Here is a 19702-nt window from a genome sequence, read left to right as displayed (position 1 = left end):
TGCCTTCCAGTCTCCGTAACGAAAAATCTCCAACTGCCATAGGCTGCATACATCAGAGTAGAACAAATAATTTTAAATAATTTAAAAATTGCACAATAAGTTGTAAAATAATTGAAAAAAAAAGTCAATGTCAACTTAAATGCTATGCTTAAATGCTGTCTTTGTATTCAGTGACAACAAAAATTATTGAATGAGCCTTAAACTGTTATCAAATAATTGCTATTAAGTTACGAGGCATGTGCTGCTGTTCAGTAGCCTATGATTATTCATTCGATTTTTTTAATCTTTATCTTCGGATTGAGAGAGCTTCTTTGAGAGCTTAATCCTAGCAGTTGAACTACTGACGCAAACCTGGTCACCGAAATTGACAGAGCGAGGTTTCTGCCTGTTGTTGAAATGTTGTTTGTCTGTGAATCATTCAATTCAAGGTGTCGCTCAATGGAAAGCAGTCCGGCGATGAGTGATCTTGCTGGTCGTCGTGCACAAGTATGGCGCTTAAGTGTCTTACCAAAGACCAAAATGTCGCATTCCCTTGAGCGGTGTCGAACCGGCGCCCTTTTGAATGTCGTTACAAGGCTTTCACTACTCGGCAATGCAGCCGACACCATCGCTGTCTGAATAGCCTATAATAGGCTACGTCTGCAGACGTTGAATCAATGTCAGAAACGATTGATTTGCTGAGAGGTTAGTAGACTGCATCTCGTTTAGGGGTGTAATCCATATAAGCATAGATTTGAAACTGCTCAAGTAAGTAGGCTACTTGGAAAATGAGACAACTTTCTGTAAAATTTTCTATCTGACTGGGTTACAATTGAAAATAACGTAGCCTAAGCTTATAGTCGATCAATTATTTCAAAAACAATATGACATCTGGACAACACTGTTACACTGCACACCATGAACTCCGGCTACATTTAAGCAACGACATCTATAGGCAGCAGGAATAGTTGGATCCATTATTATGTGCCTGGCCAATGCAGTTTTTCAAGTCTAGGTTACGACCAGTTGGTCAAACAAAAATAGTAAGTTATAAGCTTAGCCAAAGCAGCACCAGCTTTCAAGTTAAAACAACAAAAACGGGTTCAGGGATATAGAAACAGGCTCACCAGCATCAGATTTTACGTCTTGAAGTGGTTCAACATACCTTACCTTAACGTGAGAATGATTTGTTCTTGATGAGAAACATTTGAAGTAGCATCTACATTCTACAATGATCGAAAAGTACTTGAAGCTACGCATTTCATTCAAAAATTTGTTTACTTTTCAGTTGGTAGGCTACATTTTTATTTTATTAGTTAATATGCCCCCCTTCAAAAGTGAAAAAAACTACTCGGTTTTTCTTTACAAATGTTATGCCAGGGGAGAAAGTTGCTCGATTCCTCCCGCTCGAAGCCTCTGATTGCAACTTCATCCATCATACGTTGTTGTTCGTTCTCTTGGAGTTTCAACGTCGTAAAACTTCTGGTGTCCAAATTTTTTTTTTTAAATTCGCTGCTGATCTCAGCCCTAAAATAAACTAAATTTGAAAATTGATCTACCGTACCTTACTGGACAGCTGGAAGAAACCCTTTGTGTACGCCACCAATTTGCTTCATTTTAGACACCCAATCCTTTTCTTTGTAGACAATTTTTTATTTTCAACCCAAAGAAGGTACATGCACGGCAAACATGGCTGCACAGTGCACATGCAATACGTACGGTTTCTTGTATTAAGACAATAAATAGTTTTTGTTTAATAAAGCTTTAACACGCCATTGTTAGTTTATTTTATAACCACAAATACGTTGTTACCATTAAAATAAATCTACTATTTGGCCTATCCCCACCCCCTTATGCTACACTATTCATTATTTTTTTTTTTGAAGCATGTTGCCAAGATGAAGAAGGTATGAAACCATGAGTTTATTTTCTTTTTCCATCATTATCTTGGTATGTATCTGGCCCATCTACCACGGACAGGGAGATTCCCAACTGGGCAACGTAATAGGTTGCCATGATCAAGTAAGCCTCATAGGGTACCGGGTATACAAACTTATTGATCGCCAGTAATGCATCAGATACAAGAAAGTTTAATGCTCCAATACATCCAAGGAACTCATACCATCGCCCTGAAAGCACAATATGTGTAAGCCCCGTTAGCTCAGTGGTTAAGCGCCCGACTAAAAATCACGCGGCGCTGGTTCGACTCTCGGGGTGTGCGCTTGAGCAATGCATTTCAGGACTGCTCTCCATTCAGCGGCACCTAGTGAATGGAATACAATGCAACAAAATTTTAACAATCGGTAAACTTTACACTTCCAATCTCGGTAACCGGCCCTGTGTCAAAAGCCCCTACATCTACAAGTATGCGAAACTACCAGGAATAACCTATCAAGGTTTTGTCAGTCCGAGGATAAAGATTCAAGACCAACAAACCAGATCTCACGTGGACTTAGGCTACTGATTGATGCTTGACCGTCTGGTCAGTGGGGCACGTAAGGACTTGGGAGTTATGGCTATAGCCTATAGGTGTGTTAATACGTGATAGACGTGTTTAATACGTGATAGCGCAGTCGATTAAGCACACGTACTTGTGAGCAAGAAAACGTCTTTATGATGTGACAATGGTTCTATTCTCACCGCCAGCGCCTGAGCAACACACTTTAAAAAAGGAAGCCTTTTCTTTTTTCGTCACCAAATGGATCGTGCAACTCATTATATACAAGTTAGATGGCCATGGGCGCCAACATGCGGCTTAATCTATCTATACTCTCAAATAAAAAATAACCACGTAAGTGAAACTTGGAGCTTTGAGTGTTATTTTTCCGTTGCATAAAACTCTGCCTATAAATGAAAAGAAGTGGTCAGCTTAGCTTCAATAGTTATAAAGTTAAGAATTAAGCAAGATACAAACCATCTCTAAAATCTTGAATGGACAATCGGGCCCAACTTCTCCAGTTCATTGCCCCATTCAGGATACAATAGACTGCCACCCCAATCTTCAAAGGAAGGGCTTCATTATTGAGCCCGCCTTGCCACAAATACCTGTTTAAAAACATCAATTGACAGAAGGTTTGTTGTACATTGGCATGGTAGAGTTAACAGTAATATGATGAAGTAAGAATTGGTATGCATTGAGAAGTTAACTGCTGACCATATTCTCTTGAATGCCCCGTTACAAGGCACCAAGTGGAATGCATGGAATAACAGCACTGGACGAAGCTACACTCACCTGCTCTGAAATTTTAAGCATTCGTGTTTCAAACGAAAGAAGAAAAGTCATCTTTTTAACATTTTAAGCTTCATTATGTTTATTAGTTGCTGCTTTTTATTAATGTAGAGCATGGAGAGTAGTGGTCAATCGTAAGCCCCAGATATCGCCGAACTCTTAAATTAACACATTTCACTTTAAAAAATCTTTCAACTGATCACCAGTGTGACGTCATATGACGTGTTCGAGATAAAAGAAAAATGGACGTCATCCCACCAATATAAAGCTCCCGCTATGACTGCAATCTTGGCAAGTACCACAACCGCAAATGGAGTCCAGCCGAATGCAAAGACATAACAGCCATGCCCGATTCCAAAAGATATCAGTCCTAAAAAATAGTTAATGGGTTGATTCTGTGACGAATCGTGGATGTGTAAAAAAATGTTGATGGTAGTTTTTACGATGCAAAGAATTCACTGAAAACTGGATTGGAAATACCAAATAAAGAAAACTGTATATCTTTTAAAATTAAAACTTAATTAAGTAAAATTGAAACTTTTTTTTAAATCTTTTAAACAATAATTGAAAATTTTGTCTGAATAAAAATAGAAATGTCCTGACAATAGCACATTTGTGGTGGAAAGCTTTGGAAATGAACTTCATTTTGTCAACGTAAGAGCAAGTTCAAAACACAACGTAAGTTTTAACCCCAATAGCTCAATTGGTTAGCGCGTCACTTCTGGAACGAAGAAACTTCAAGATCTAGCGACGCTGGTTCGACTCTCGGGGTGTGTGCTTGAGCAACGCACGTTAAGGACTGCTCTCCATTCAGCGGCATCTAATGGATGGAATAGTTCCCCGGCAACAAGACTTCACAAATCGGAAACTTCACTCTGTCAATCTCGGTGACCGGGCCTGCGTCAGTGATTCAAAGCCTCCACAAGTATGTGAAATTGCCAGGATTAAGCTCTGCAAGAAGCTTTCCCAGTCCGAGGATAAAAATTCAATCAATCAATCAATCACACAACTGACCTGCCATGAAGAAAACATTTGATTGTTGTTGGTATACAAGAAGGGAATCTCCCACAAGTGAGAAGCTGAGACCGAGAAAAATAGATTTCGAGAATGCGCATTCCCATGTGGAACTGAATGATGAGTTGTGCTGACGAAGAACAAACCTCATGAGGATGAGGATCGGCAATATCTGGGAGTAAACAAGATTAGAGAAAAGGTTTTAAAAATAATTTGTTTTAACTTGTTAAGATTTTTGACATCAGCTAATTTTTTAAATGATCACTAGGATAAGTAAAGTCAATAAAGTCAAGTTTTTTTTAGTAACTTTTGCGGTGTGGTTTTAAGTAAAAATTCTGGACACAAAGAGTAGGTTTCGAAATCTTGTTTGCTAGATCAATAAAAAGTGAATTTTTTATTGTTTGGTCAATTTGGTCAATAAAATCAACTCAATGTGATTGACATGTTCATTGTTCAGTCCAAATATTTTCTTTCAACTGCTGAGAAAAACTGATACTAGCAACTTGTTATTCATCAATCTCAATCTGTGCTTCATTTAGCTTCTTAACGTTAAAATTTTTTGTTAGGTCATTAAAGTCAATTTTATTAAATTTTTAAGTCAATTTCTTTTTGTTTTTTAGGTCAATAAAAACTTGCTTTAATGATCAAGATTTTTAGAATAATAATTAAAAGGATTGAACTAGTGCATGAGGTAGGCCTAAGCTATTGGTAGGCTACACAGGTTAAATCAAAATTTAAAGGTTAAAATTTTTGTTATTAATTTCTTTTCTTGCTTGATAGCACAGATAGTGAAGTACTTCGTCTTTAGCATACTAAGTTCCAAATTATCTTAAAACGCACCTTTGCTACCAGAAGACCCCACAAAGGAATATAATTTTCATTGTACTGGATGAATAGTATCAGTGCAAAATAAAACACAGTCGTGGGAAGGAAGCTTTTCAACTGGTAAATTTTTTCAACTGGACTCTGGAAGAAGATTTTGTGGCAATTATTCTCAGTAGGTCTAATTAGTAATGTAAATATGATTAAAAAAATGTGATAGTTAAGAAATGCAAATATTATTTAAAAAGTTCAAGCAATCTGACATCCTTCAATGATGGACAGTCGATATTAATGATCAAGCAGGTAATGCAGATTGACCAGCAACCTGAGGCAATAAAATAATACACTAGAACTTCCGCTCCAGATGGGGCTCAACAAACGACTAAGTTTGATTGGTTGTGGAAATCTATCCTCGTACTAAGAAAGCTACGTTGAGAAATTAATCCTGACAGTTTAAGATACTTGGTGTGAGTGGTTTTGAATCTCTGACACAGGGCCGGTCACTGTAGTTGACAGAATGAACTTTTCCACTTGTTGAAGTGCGGTAGCCTGTGGTTATTTCTAGGTTATTTCGTCCACTAGGTGACGCTAAATAGAAAGCTATCTTTGAGGAAAGGATGGTAAAATTATACATATCGTAAATTTTATGCTGACAAGCCTTTTTTTTAGATTTTGTAAAAGTTTGCAAAGCTTGGCCTATTTACTATACAGTACAGTAGTATTTCTTTAACTTGAGCTCAAAATTTGAAGATCGTCTGGCAACCGTTGCCCACATTCCATCACCTTTTATTGAAAGTGCGTCAAAATTAATTTTTATATGTTTCTCACCTTGCTGGGTGCTGTAGCCATAGTAGCCTAGCCTGCTGTACAGTAGTCTTTACAGCAAATGATAAATCTTCTTAAGCAATTGTACACCTGGAATAAAGCATTTTGAAAAAATCCAGAAAAATAGGGCTTTTTACAGGAAAGGTTACAAAAAGAACTATTCAAATAAACTTTGTAAATTATTATTTTTCTTTAAAACCTCAACCCTACTTTAAACAGTAGACACTGGAAGCTTTTAGTAATGACACAGACTTGTAGGCTACAAAGATATTAAACCATCAGCCGCAATAGTTGTTCATGATTACAGGTCTGCTTATTTGAATTGCCGGTGAAATACTCAAAACATAGTTTGGCTAATGCAGCACTTGGCTGGGTTGAGCCACTTTGTTTGATCTGCAAAGAGTTTTAGATGACTCTATGTTATTTCAGTTTGTATAATTACGCAGCGATCTTGCCATGTTATCTTCTTTTTATCATTTTATTGAAGAACAAAATAAAACAAACTCTAGGCGGCCTCGTGTTATAAAGTATTAAGCCGAATTGATGGATTGAATCTTTATCTTCGGACTGAGAAAGCATCTTTGAACCACTGACGCAGGCCCAGGCACCGAGATTGACAGAATAAAGTTTCCGATTGTTGAAGTGTTGTTGCCGGAAAATTATTTCACCAATTAGATGCCGCTGAATGGAGAGCAGTACTAAGAATGCGTTGCTCAGCGCACACCCTGAGAGTCAAACCTGCGCCGCTTGATCTTAAAGCTTTTTCGTTTACAAAGTCACGCGCTAACCAACTGGGCAATTGGGGCGGAGAAAAACACTTTTTCGTTAGCCTGCAAAGCTGCTAGGTTTAATTAAAACTAACCTACCCATAGGCTACGGGTTAAGTTTTCCTAAAACATTTTATTTTGCTTTCAACCATGTTATAAGCTTCAACATTTAGCGTGGAATATTCCGGTCGTTCAATCACTTGGGTAAATGTTTCTGTCAGGGCCGTTAAGAGGTCAATCTGGGCCAGGTACCAATGAGATTTTCGAGACCTAAATCAAAAGATTTCTAAATAACGCTCTATAGTTTCTATCAAAAGAATACGCGGTGTTTTTTTAAAGTTCCTGGGGCAATAGAAAAGGTTACAGGCACTAAATCATACCGCGTCCAACAGTGCTTAATGAACATTGAACACCTTGTCAACGCTTCTTCAACAGATTGATCATGTTTGATCAGCTGTGATCTTCCTTATGAACTGCTCCATTTTGTTCTGTCTTTTGTTTTTATTACTGCTTCCGGCATGCTTTTCATTCCTGTTAGACGAGTTGCTGTCATCGTAAGTATCTGTTATGACTTATGACACTGCCAAGATAGCAGAAATTACTTACACTTTCAACAACATTACCACCAATGTATAGGTGAGTCCAATACTTGAATCCAAGCATCGGGAGATGAGAAGATAAGGTTCTCATTATACTATGCCTTCGGCACCACCAATGTATAAGCTAGGACAAATTTCATCTTTTTTTACTTTACTGTCAACGCTAGGGGTTTCTGTTGAAAACTTAACGGAACTGTCTTTAATCCTGAGTCTACTGTTGATCAGTCATTTGTATTAGTTTTAGAAGCAAATAATTTCATGACTGCTCAATCTGCTGATTGTTGAAAACTTTAAGGCTTTTGCTGATTTAAATCGCAACTATCTTTGCTTATTTAAGCAAATCACAACTTTCAAATGGTAGGCTAATTTGACTATAAAGTAAGCAGCTATAGTACGATGTTTGGAACGCTAGTTGGCGTGGGAATACCTCAGCTGTGATAAAAGTACAAAATTTAATAGTTTATTGACCGGTACTGCTATTTTGTATTTATCAAATGCTAGCATTTGCACAACAATCTAGTTTCTTACTGTAATTCATTTAGAATCGATTTCGCTATAGTCATAGCATCTTTAAACCGTGCATAAATAGTCACAGCATCTTTATACAGTGCATTAATAGTAAAATCTGTAGACCGTGCATTCATGTAAAGAGTGAATCCTTTCATTACCTTTCAGTTGCTTTCCTCAGCAAAGTAGCCCACCTACCACATGAGCTTTACATGCAATTCCTGCCTCCACACCGGAGTGTATTGTTCGACGCTCACACATCCTTCAAATCTGTGACCTCACAAACACAGGAAGCTACAAGATACGTATGAACAAAAACAGAGTTGGCGATTTGAATACTTAGAAAAGATGCGCTACACCTCGATGCGCAACACCTCGCGTACTAAAGTGTTTGATAGAAGCTTTTCAACCAACAGTAGTTTTATCAACAGTTTCCCAACTTGTGTGGAATACTATTAATTTCGATACAGCCACAAAGCATTATCCAAACTTACCGGTTTCTTTGTTCTTGCACAGCTAGTGAAGATTTTATTTGATTGTTCCATCGTTTTGTTTTAGTTCAAGGTTTTAGGTGAAGCGCTAAGTATGAAGCCGATGGTTGCTTGCCACTTTAAGCATATCTTGAGAGTAAATGTTTTTTAAAATACAACCAGACGCTCTCTCTGAGCGTTTAACCAGCTTACTTTTAGTTGCCGAGTAGAGAAAATATCACTATTCAGCCACCGAGCCGTTAAGTTTACTTTGGGACAGCTAGAAACGAAATTAATGACCTGAGTTCCGAATTGCTTACGTAAAACTTTTGAGTTTTGAGTTTGCACTGAACTTCTGCAGTTTAATGATCAAAACATTTGGTTGTCGTAGCCGAATTGATTTTGTCACACTAACCCGTACGTCATCGCTTGATGTGTTGCTTGTTGGGGCTTTGCAAAACTTTTTCTTAAAAATTCTCGTTTATGTTTAAGTTAGCTCATGAGATAAAGTTCTTAATTATAATCTAGACCAGGGGTTCTTAACCAGGGGTGCGAGACCTGTGCCTAGGTGGTGCGGGGACGCTGAGTTATCGAGGTTTGTTATAATATGACGTAAGAAGCAAAGTTGTTTTATCAGGTTTCAACAAAAATTTCGAACTGTAGGCGACTATTACTTTTCAGCCAATCCTAGGAAGAGGGTGCGAGAACTGGTTGGTAACTTCAAGGTGGTGCCGGCAAGCAGGGCCTCTGAGAGAAATTTTCACTAGGAGTACGAAGAGTCATTTCGGCCCCCCTCTCACTCCGGGCCCCCTTTGTCTTCAGCAAAACGCATGATGTTTGCTTAGGCGTATTGCACACCACACAACATTTTACTGCAGAATTGGACATTTGTGCGCAATAATAGTACCAAGCTGTGATAAAACCATAAAACTATTATTTAGTGTTTTGTGTTGTGCATATCATGTGATCCGTCCCTTGCCAATTTGTGTAGGCCAGGGGTCACCAAACTTTTTTCTCTTAGGGCCGGATTCCTGCGAGATTAACAGCTGCGGGCCGGATGCAAATTGCAAAAAAGATATACAACTATTTAGAATCTCCATTGACTTCAATTGAGCACAATAAATAACAAAGTCAGCGGTGGAATAGCAAAGTTGTGATGAAAATCGAAAGGTTGCTGGAAAAGTTAATCCCTGCTGTGATACACTACAGGGCATCGTGCTCTTGAAAAAACATTAGGCCTACATCTTTCCAAATTTGGCCTAGGCTGTCCCCATTTGTGGTAGCCTAATGATAAACAGCAACGTCAGTCCTTTACAAAAAGTTAGGCAACCTTTTTCCTTAGCAGTTGTAGTGCAGCTGTTATTTTCGCAGCACGTGGCGGGCCGGATGAAATCAGTTCGCGGGCCGGTTCTGGCCCGCGGGCCGTAGTTTGGTGACCCCTGGTGTAGGCTATTCTGCATTGAATTTGTGTGTCAGTTGTTGATGGTACTGTTGAGAAGTGTCGCTTGTACAGCTTTAATGTTAAAATTTAAAATTCATTTATTTATTTATTTTAAATGTAACCTATAATTATTCCTGATGAGGACACTATGTGGTGCTGTAAACGTTGGATTTATTAGTTTTTTCTAGCTTTTTTGTGTGTTTAATAAAAAATGTTAAATCCGTTACGTTACTGAGTGTTATATGTATATCTGGTAGTGGTACAACAAATCAATCTTTCTACCAAGGCTTAAATAAAACATCTTGTTAAAATATAGTCAAATTAATCATCTGACCAATAACCTTTCTTCATTAACTTTTGCATTCACCACATGCCTAGCAGAGGTGAACGAAGTCACTTTTTTTCACTCCGGCTGCGCCTCTGCTCCGAAATTCATTTTGAAGTGAAATAGCCTAAGCGTGAAACTACCTTTTTCAAAAAGTTTTTAAAAAACACAAAAAAGCCTAAAAATACCCGGGTTTAAAAAAAAAACCTAGCGTGTCGGGTTTTTTAAAAAAAGTCCAGGTTTTTCTCAACCCTGCATTTGCTACACTATGCCCCCCCCCCCCCCCCCCCGGACAGGAGAATGACTAACTTTTATGATTTAATTTATGGTGTTATTAACAAAAAAAATTTGCACGTAAAGCATTAAATTACCACTTTGGGCACCGCAATGCATTCAATTACCTCTCCGGGCCCATTTTCTATATTCCGGGCCCAACAATTTTTATGCTTGAACTTAGTCGTTTAGGATGGTTTTAACCAAACATTTTTGCTCGTAAAGTATAAAATCACAATTTCGGGCCCCCCAACAATCACAGTCCTGGGCCTTCAAGGGTACACCGTACCCCCCTCTCGTAGGCCTTGCTGGCAAGGCAAAAGGTTAAGAATCACTGATCTAGATGCTAGAAGGCGCCATTCGGTAGCAAGGTAATCTATCGACTGTGGTGGCCACTTGTAACATGGATAAATTTTTCCACAGACGCTGAAACCTCGAACCAATTAAAAGCTACGTTGTCCGTGACGTAGAAGTGGTACCGTCATTATGGCCATTCTAGTACTCAGCCTAAGAGTTGGTACTTGCTTTGAACGTTGCTTGGTAATTACAAATGAAGTAATGACAGGGATGGAAATCGAGCCCACGTCATCGAAACGACCACTTTTCAAACCGTAACCCTAAACCGTTACGCCATACTGTCGACGGTAAACCTTCACTTAATTTAGTTTCTATCATTTTCTTTTTACGCTTTTTAACGTCACGAAAAACGTAGGTTACGATTGGCTGATTGGTTCGAGGTTTTAGTGGCTATGTCAGGATGTTTATGTTAAAGTGGCTGCCATCGATTGTCAGTATCGTGAATCGACAACCTATATATGGTGCGGCAGTTGATTGCCAGTGTAGCAATCCAATCCACTAACAGTTCTCAACATTGACAAATGATTTATATAGTAGTTCCGTGAAATGGAAGCATTTTTTTTACACATGAGATAGGTAGATGAAGCCATCAACTGCAAACAAAACTATATTTTCAAAACGCAATACCTTGCCAAACATAGAAGTAATTGTATAAAACTAACGTTGAAAGATATTAAACAATTTAAAGCCAAATAATTGCAAATTCAGAAACTTATTTGCATGCAATGAGCAAAAGATTAGTGATGCAAAGTATCCCAAATATCAGCTTTTAAAAATTAGCAGCGCTTTTAAATCAGTTAGCTTTTCATGACAAAAAGTAAATTAGTGAGTTAATTGTAACGTGAAAAGACATAGATAAAACAAGGACATAAACACGGCTCTTAGAAGTTGATAATCTGGTCCAAAGACACAATGCATTTGCTTTATTTCAAGAAGATTGTCAGGGAATTGCATGTAGGTCTTGAATTTGTAAATGTTAATAACATAATAACATCAAACGAAATATTTTTATCTAATTTCCATTTCTTTAATAACTATTCTTATGCTGCTGGTCCTGGCCTTGGGCCTTCTGGTCCTGGACCTCTTGGTCCTGAGCTTCCTGGTCCTGGGCCTGGTCTTCGGCCTCCTGGTCTTGGGCCTCCTGGTCCTGGGCCTCCTAGTCCTCGGCCTCCTGGTTCTGGGCTTCCTGGTCCTGGGCCTCCTGGTCCTCCTGGTCCTCCTGGTCCTGGGCCTCCTAGTCCTCGGCCTCCTGGTCCTGGGCCTCCTGGTCCTGGGCCTCCTAGTCCTGGGCCTCCTAGTCCTCGGCCTCCTGGTCCTGGGCCTCCTGGTCCTGAGCCGCCTTTAGATAGCTCGCATCCTTTTGTCTGTATGTTGTCTCTTTTCAACCGATGAATTTTGTTTTCAGCTTTAACCAGCAACACCAGACTACAAAAACATAACAACAACACACTCCACGGTACTCGTTGCATTTTAAAGTGCAACCGTGGAGACTTAATGAATGTCCTGAAACAACACACAAAACACAAGTTGATTATGAAAAACAGATAAACAAGTTTTAAGATATTGAATATATCTTCAATAGCAATTCATCCGATACAATATATTTCATTAAGTCAGTTGCATGGCCTAGTGGTAAGGGCGTCTGCGCGCTCCAAAGCACGCGGCTGTGTTTCAGCAAAGACGCTTAATGGCATGCCAAAATAAAGTTGCAACTCATTCACAGACTACATGTCCCTTCGATGCTTCTTGCGTTAAATCTGTAGTTTCAGTTATAGGACATATTGTCACAATAAGCGCAAAATAAAACCTGATAATGTCTTATTACATTAAGATTATTAGAGGAGTTGTTTTGTTGAACCATGGCCAAATGAACCCATACAACATTACTGTATTTGCTTTGGACTGTACTACAAAAACCAAAATTATACAAATGTTACCCAATCTACGAGATGTAGATGACACATGATGATCAACGATTATCTACAAAGCACAATTTGAAAGCCAACTTTGTTTAAAGATTCGAGAAGATTAATTGTCATGCAGACGTGTACAAAGTTGTATCTTAAACCAAGTCAGATTTAGACTTTAGTTTGTAAAACACTTGGGCGATATTCAGGTCTAGATTTTAAATTCGCATCCCAACTATATTTGCATTGAAATTTTATGTTTACTTTAATCGACATATGTGTATGGTATCGCAATGCAAAAAATTAGTATTGCGGTGTTAGAAACTATATTTCTAATTTTTCAATTCGATCAATCCAAAGAAATTTGCAAAAATTACAGAAAACTTTCACTTGACTTTTGTACGATAATGGCTAATGCCAGGCGGCATATGTTATTGTACGGTCAAAGAAATGCATAAAGTCAAAATTATTTCAGTTGTACAAATTATGGTTTTTGTCAAAGATGTACTTGAAGTTGCACCCTGTTTCGGACAATATTTTTGTAAAATAATGTTAAAAAAATAATAATTTGTCTTCTTCGTCATCTTAGTCTTGTGTTCTTTATTGCGTTGGGATCATGCTAGACCTGGTCCTGGTTCTCCATGTGGTACTGGTTCTCCATGTGGCATTGGTTCTTCATTTGGTACTGGCTCTTCAGGTGGTACTGGCTCTCCATTTGGTACTGGTTCTGCCATTGCGCCTGGTGCGTGATTGTGATTTTCAGATTCAACTTCTGCCACTGCAAGGCCAACCATCTCGCCTAATGCCGATAGAAGATTCTTTTCTGGTTCCGACGATTTCGTCATAGACAAGCAAGACATAAACAATACGAACAACAACAGAATCATCCTGTCACTCATTCTGCTTAGTAAAATGGATAAAGTCTTCCTGTCTGAAAGTACATCGTTACTTAGAAATAGGTAACAAAGGCAATCATATACCAAGCAAATTTTTAAAAATTTAATGTTTTACAATATTTTAGTGGAACCAATGATTGTGTAACACTTCAAAACATAATGTTCTCTCTGCACAATAATCCTAGCAACGGTCTCACAATAGAACTATAACTAAACCACGAAACCTGCAGTAGGCTACAGAGCACCTCATTATTTTCAACCTTTGAATTCACAGTTTGAGAAAATCTTATCTCTCATAACAGTGGCGGGTCTAGCGGGGTAGGGAAGGATCACTTCCCTAAAATACAGAAAAGCAACTGTATTCAAGGTATTTTTGCAAAGTCCGATTTATGTAGACCTACACATCATTGTGCTTTGTGGAAATCGCCCTCCCTTCCCCCCCTTCAACTAGGCTACTTGTTGGATCCTCGTCTGTTTCGTAGATCAATATTTCTTAAAAACAGCAATGGAAGTGCAACAGTCTGCACTATGCATTGGTCGTTGCAGAAACTGAAATGAAACTTAATAATTGTGCGAGTCTATTGTTTTGTCATAAGCGTACAGTGTTTGACGTCTGTTCAATCGGAAAGATTTGGGCGTGTTTATTTCAGTAAATTTTTTAATGTTTTTAGTTAAACTTTATACACTCAGTATTGCTAAAGAGGGAAGTGGAACAACACGGCACAGTCACACGGCACAGTCACACGGCACAGTCATACGGCACAGTCACACGCACAATCTACCATATCAAGTTTTTGATATATGGAAACAAACGAATTGCAGGTGGAAAGTCAAAAGTAGTTTGGATAAGCATAGTGCTGACAATTTTGTTTTAATTTTTTGAGATTACTGCAATAAATTGGTAGAAAGCTTGGCCAGTTATTGCTTTTCACTTCATGTAAGCTTGCCGTTAAATTTTTATTCATAACTTCTTGTAGTATAGACGTTTTTCATATCAATTTTGTACAATTTTTAAAATATTAGGCTATTTTTGAAGACAGTTGTTAAGAAAATTTTGTAAACATTTGGCAGCACCAGTTCAACTTAGTTTATTATTATTTGGACCATCAGAGATTTAGAAAAAGTAAGAAGCGACAAAACGTGAAGGTTAAAGCGTGCTCGGAACTGAAATGACAAACTAAGTGCAAAATGTTTAAGTTGATCATGCAACTAATTACTAAAGGTGTGGTTCGTTAACAGCAGTTTTAAATTATTTTTACTTGTGACCCCAAAAAAAATAAATGAAAACTCATCCATAATTTCTTAATCGATCACCAGAACGCCAACATAACTTTGGCTTGAAAGACTGCTCTTCGAAATTCGATATCATTGTTGAACGTTTTAAATCTACTAAGGTTTTGTAGTGACTGCACGTTTCATAATTCTGTATCATGTATCCAGGGATGGTCACAAGATTATCTCAACCAGTAGAGTAGATTGACCATGTTTTGGGTGTTAACTTTTTAGGAAACTTTAAGCATAAGTCAAATGTATTAAAAACGACAATGCAAACGGTGGAACTAGCTCGGCTGAACAGCACCTAGGACTTTTTTAAATACAATTAGACTAAAGTTTCCAGAAAAAGTAAATACCTAAAAAACAAGTGGTCAAGCTGCGCCACTGACCTCAATTGACCATACCGTCTCTACTTTATGCAAGAAACAATGGCACCGCACCGCTTATAAGCCCTTTCGACCGACCAATGTTTTTCTAAATTGTGTTAGATTTCTTTGAATTCTTAGCAGTTATAACTTTTTACCCCTCTTTCTAATGTTTATACTCCCAAGTAGACAAGTGGTTATCTTATTATGTTGTTGCTTGGAACACTGACGAATCGGAGGTTGATCAATAGTCATAAAAAAGAAAAGTTTGTTATGTTAAGTTACTTTTAAAGCGTTCTCTTGTTTCATTTTAACCGTTTTCTAATCTTCTGACATTGTTAGTGTGATTTATTTACCTTGTGACGACGCACCGACGTGGCCGTGTCAACTAGTCGTCCCTTTGTTGCATCACGCGAGCTTTAGAATGTTTTGTTATGGAAAACAATAATTTCAAACCCTGCAAGAAAATTTAGTTACAAAGTTGTTTCTTGGTTTTTATAAAAAAATTATCGGCCTCAAGATGAATGAATTAAAAAAACGTAACTATTATTATTTCTTTGTTTAAATTAATTGAGTTATTTCCTGACGAGGGCAAAATTTTGCAGAAAACGTTCGTATTAATATGTTGATATTTTGTTAATTTTACGTACTGTTTTTGAATTATGCAATTCAATTCTGTCATGTTGTTATCAATGATCTGTCTATGGCAGGAGTGTGCGAATTTGCAGCACTGCTGGGCCAAACACACATAACCAGTCTGCGGGCCACTACTGGAAATATCTATTGTTCACTATTTTATGACATTCACAACGGCAAGGTTTTCATGTGAGACAATTTCTTCTGCTCGTACAAATTTGTGAGATGCAAACCCTATTTCCTTTAACATTCAGGTTATTATCATATGACAGACCGCAAGATCCGTCATTTCTACATTGATTCAACGTCCGAAGACAAATGAAATAAATGTGGAAATGACCGGGTTTGTTGTCATGGTAGGAAGCATTTCTATAATATCATTCTCAATGTTATCTATCGAAAATAACTTTACACTTGTGACTTGTCCAAGTACCGGTAACTCAAATCTCTCAATTCTTGTGTAATATTGAAAAGTACAAGTATCGCAGATAGAGGTCGCACTTTCGTCTCACTTTTTCACCAACAAACTCAACAGCTCAAATCAGAGTTTTGCTTTTTGACCTAAATATCCGTAAAGTTATATGTCGGGATTATGTTTCTAATTTTAATAATTACTTTTTTGAGTTACCTTTGAAAGGGTAACTTGTTTTCTTGCAGTTTGCGAGCAAATGCAATAATATTTGATGTTATATCTATTTTGGATGACAGTATTTTTTGTTGCTCTTTAGAAAAGTTGTTTATATTTAGACTTACATAATTTATTTATTAATTTATTATTACATATAAATATAAACATATAAATTACATATAGTAATAACTATATTTGATTTAATTCGCTCTGCTTTGCTTTTTTGCTTGGCATTGAGCACTTTTTGTAGTATTAATAGTTTTCATTGTTTTAAATTACATATAAATATAAACATATAAATTACATGTAAATTTATTACATAACTTATTTAGACTTGTTGTTATTTAGACTTACGATCAAGCTAAACAAAGTTATTAAACTTTAAAACATCTTTAAATAAAATTCAAACCAACAACTTACGCTTTCGATAAAAATAAAGAAAAATTTGTTCTGTAGTGAAAACGAAGTTGGTCTGAGTCTGATTGAGGCGTTAACAATTAACAACAAGATCGATGGAGTGCCATTGAAAACTTCTCAAAAGTACTTGGATGGCAAGGAAATAAACTACCGTATGGGCTTCCGCAAGCAGTAACAAATATCAGCATATTTTCTTTAACACTGATCTTGGTTTATTTGATACAAATCGGCATAAGAAATAAACTTAGATATTATTTAATGCAAAAATTTCCGATCAGTTTATATTATTTTGTGCTTGCTTTCAGACAACTTTTCCTTTAGATCTTAATTTCAGTCTCAATATGTTGAGTTGAGTTCAACAGAATTTAGCAGACCACGTGTACTCACTTTTTAACATTTTAATATCATTGCAGTAATGCAATTGGTCATGTTATATTTTCTGTTGTAGCTAAAAGGATACGATGAGGAGCCATTAATGATAGAGCAAAAGAATTTAATTTATATAACTTTCTACTGTAGCCTAAATATATTAGACAATGCAATTACGTAGCTTGCATTAAATGGCCTTAATTTTTTTCTGCACGACAATGGTTTGCAATATTTTCTTCTATTTATGCATGCAGCATGCTGTAATTTCTGATAATCTCAAAGACAATACGTTTAACCTATCACTTAGGTATCAATCCACGTCGTCTTACAATGCAGAATCTCACTTGGCGCTTGAATCCATATCATGATGTTTCCAGAATTATTAATTTAAAACCTGACTTTTAAAGCTTTCTCGCAAAATCAACTTGTTATCACAAAGAAGCTTCAAGATCAAGCGGCACTGGTTCGACTGTCGCGGTGTGCACTTGAGCAACGCATTCTAAGGACTGCTTTCCATTCAGCGGCATCTAATGGATGGAACAATTTCCGGCAACTACACATCAACAATCGGAAACTTCACTCTGTCAATCTCCGTAACCGGCCTTGCGTCAAGAGCCTCTACAAGTATGCGAAACTACCAGGAATAACCTATCAAGGCTGTGTCAGTCTGAGGATAAAGATTTAAAACCAAGCTAAACCAAAGCATCGCCTTCGCAAACAATAGATGAGAGAAAACCTGTCGAACAGGCTGTTACTATTGTAGCTTACATACTTATGCCAAGCGCTTGAGAAGCAATAGTTTGCCAAGCTCTCCTGAACATACACCAGATGGCAGGAGACTGCAAAGTGTGTTTACACATGACTGTAGGTTGAACTGGTTACGGCAAAAAATTAAAGCCAAAGATTAAAGTAATTTTCCGTGGACAAACTGGAAAAATATTTCACAATTTTTTCTTCCAATGATTTTAGGTGCTGAGTTATTAATGAGACAACGTCTTTGTTCTTCATTTTAGAGAAATGTGAAAGCATGTCAAAGTTTCCGTTCTCCACTTTTAAGGACCACATTTGCAGTTTTTCTCCCAGTGCTTTCATTTTATGGTTATTTACTTAAATGGTTGAAGATATCTGCTAAATACGCTAATTTGGAGACCCAATTGTGCGCCGTGAAACGCAAAATAAAATCATGAAATCTGGCAATAATGATGCGTTTTAAACGTTTTTACGGAAAGAACAGCAATGAGTCTAAATCTCTTTCACGCTGGTTTTCCTGGGCGAGAAAACAAAGGCATAAAGGTGCGTCTACACGACGACTGTTTTCTTGCTTAAGCTAGCCAAACTTCTTGTTTCTTTAAGTTAATCGCAGTTTGTGCCGCTTACTTTTAAGAAAATGGGCGAGTAAGCGAGCCGTCGAGAAAAAATACGCTCCAGAGCGAAAAACTGGGCGCTTAATTGAGTTCTCTTGCTTAGAAATGTTTTTTCCGCCAAAATCTTAGGTCTCCTCTCAGCTCAGTATCCAGACAGGGCAGGGCAGTATCGTTAAAGGATTTCGTTAAGTTTTGATCCCAACCCGTTCTTATTAATGTTGCGGGCTGAACTGGCGGTGACCGTACTCGAAATAGCCCATAGAAAGCACAATATTTTCCAATTTCAAATCCAAAACAGGATCTCAGCAGAAAACCATTGCCATTGTACACTGGGTAATAAAAATAGCGGAGGAATAATCTTGCTGGTTATTACCAGTCACCCACGCTGACACGAAATTCTGTTTCCAACATTTCAACCTCACTGAGGTGTCTGAATGCTTCAATAAGCAGTAAATTGCGGGTTTGCATCCTTCGCTTTTTGCAGCATTTTTTACACAACTTCTGGGAAGCCATGACTGAAAGACTGCAACAACTTCAAATGGTTAAAGAACAGTCAGTTGCTTGGTCTACTCTGCTGTACTTTAGCGCGAACTGCTATGCTTTGGCGCGAACTTTTTAAAACGTGACGTCATTAAGGATTAGATACTCACGTGACCGCGATTCAAGCGAGCAAAATCTTCGTCGAGGTTGCCAGTGTAGACGAAACGAGCTTAATCACTAGCTTAAGCAAGAATTTCTAAGCAAGAACACTTTCTCGTGTAGACGCTTACCTACAGATTAATTATCTACTTACCGCCAGCGACTTTTCAGAAAAGAGCCGGGAGTAACTGCGAGATGCGAAACTTAATACGCACTGAAACTTGGTTAGAAATAAATAAATTCCGCACTTAACGAGTTAAAGTTAAAAAAAGAATAGGCCGCAGTATTGCAATATCTCGCGGCACCCTTGAGGGTTGCAATTGGCACACCAGGGTGCCGCGGCACCCCAGTTGGGAACCACTGCTCTAGAGGCTTTGCGAGGAAACAAAACAAATCAATAAATTTTAAACAAAACATTAAACAAAATCAAAATCAATGATATTTTTTCAATAAAAAATGAAAGTTTGTGAAAGTGAAATTCTGCAGCGTCTGATTATGACGTATTTTAGCAATGCCTTCTGCACCACACTGACGTCATAATTTCAGCGCGTTCGATTTTTGTTTGAGTTCACTTTCAGAAATGTATGTTTTGTGTTTG

The 19702-nt window shown here is 37.7% G+C and overlaps 1 protein-coding gene across 1 annotated transcript; it reads right to left on the bottom strand.

Moving 5' to 3' along the window:
- Positions 1-1671: 1671 nt before the first annotated feature.
- On the bottom strand, positions 1672-7986 carry LOC145786949 (lysoplasmalogenase TMEM86A-like). Its single transcript, XM_082598697.1, has 7 exons — positions 7904-7986; positions 5873-5959; positions 5063-5188; positions 4223-4394; positions 3467-3578; positions 2894-3024; positions 1672-2108 (listed from the first exon to the last, which is right to left on the bottom strand). Exons 2-7 carry the CDS (start codon positions 5891-5893, stop codon positions 1903-1905), a joined length of 768 nt encoding a protein of 255 aa, XP_082454823.1. The 5' UTR covers positions 5894-5959; positions 7904-7986; the 3' UTR covers positions 1672-1902.
- Positions 7987-19702: the final 11716 nt, after the last annotated feature.

The sequence above is a fragment of the Aplidium turbinatum genome, chromosome 17, assembly GCF_918807975.1.
Source record: "Aplidium turbinatum chromosome 17, kaAplTurb1.1, whole genome shotgun sequence".
Lineage (NCBI taxonomy): Eukaryota > Metazoa > Chordata > Ascidiacea > Aplousobranchia > Polyclinidae > Aplidium > Aplidium turbinatum.
This window is presented reverse-complemented; position numbering and strand designations above follow the sequence as displayed.

Bases quoted from the DNA above. Each gene is read 5' to 3' on its own strand.
- LOC145786949 (XM_082598697.1), bottom strand. From the start codon at position 5,893: ATGGCTACAGCACCCAGCAAG. The intron at 3,579-4,222 runs GTCAGTTGTGTG...ACTATTTTTTAG, and splicing joins AAATGTTTTCTTCATGGCAG to GACTGATATCTTTTGGAATC. The intron at 2,109-2,893 runs GTTTGTATCTTG...TTGTGCTTTCAG, and splicing joins CATTCAAGATTTTAGAGATG to GGCGATGGTATGAGTTCCTT.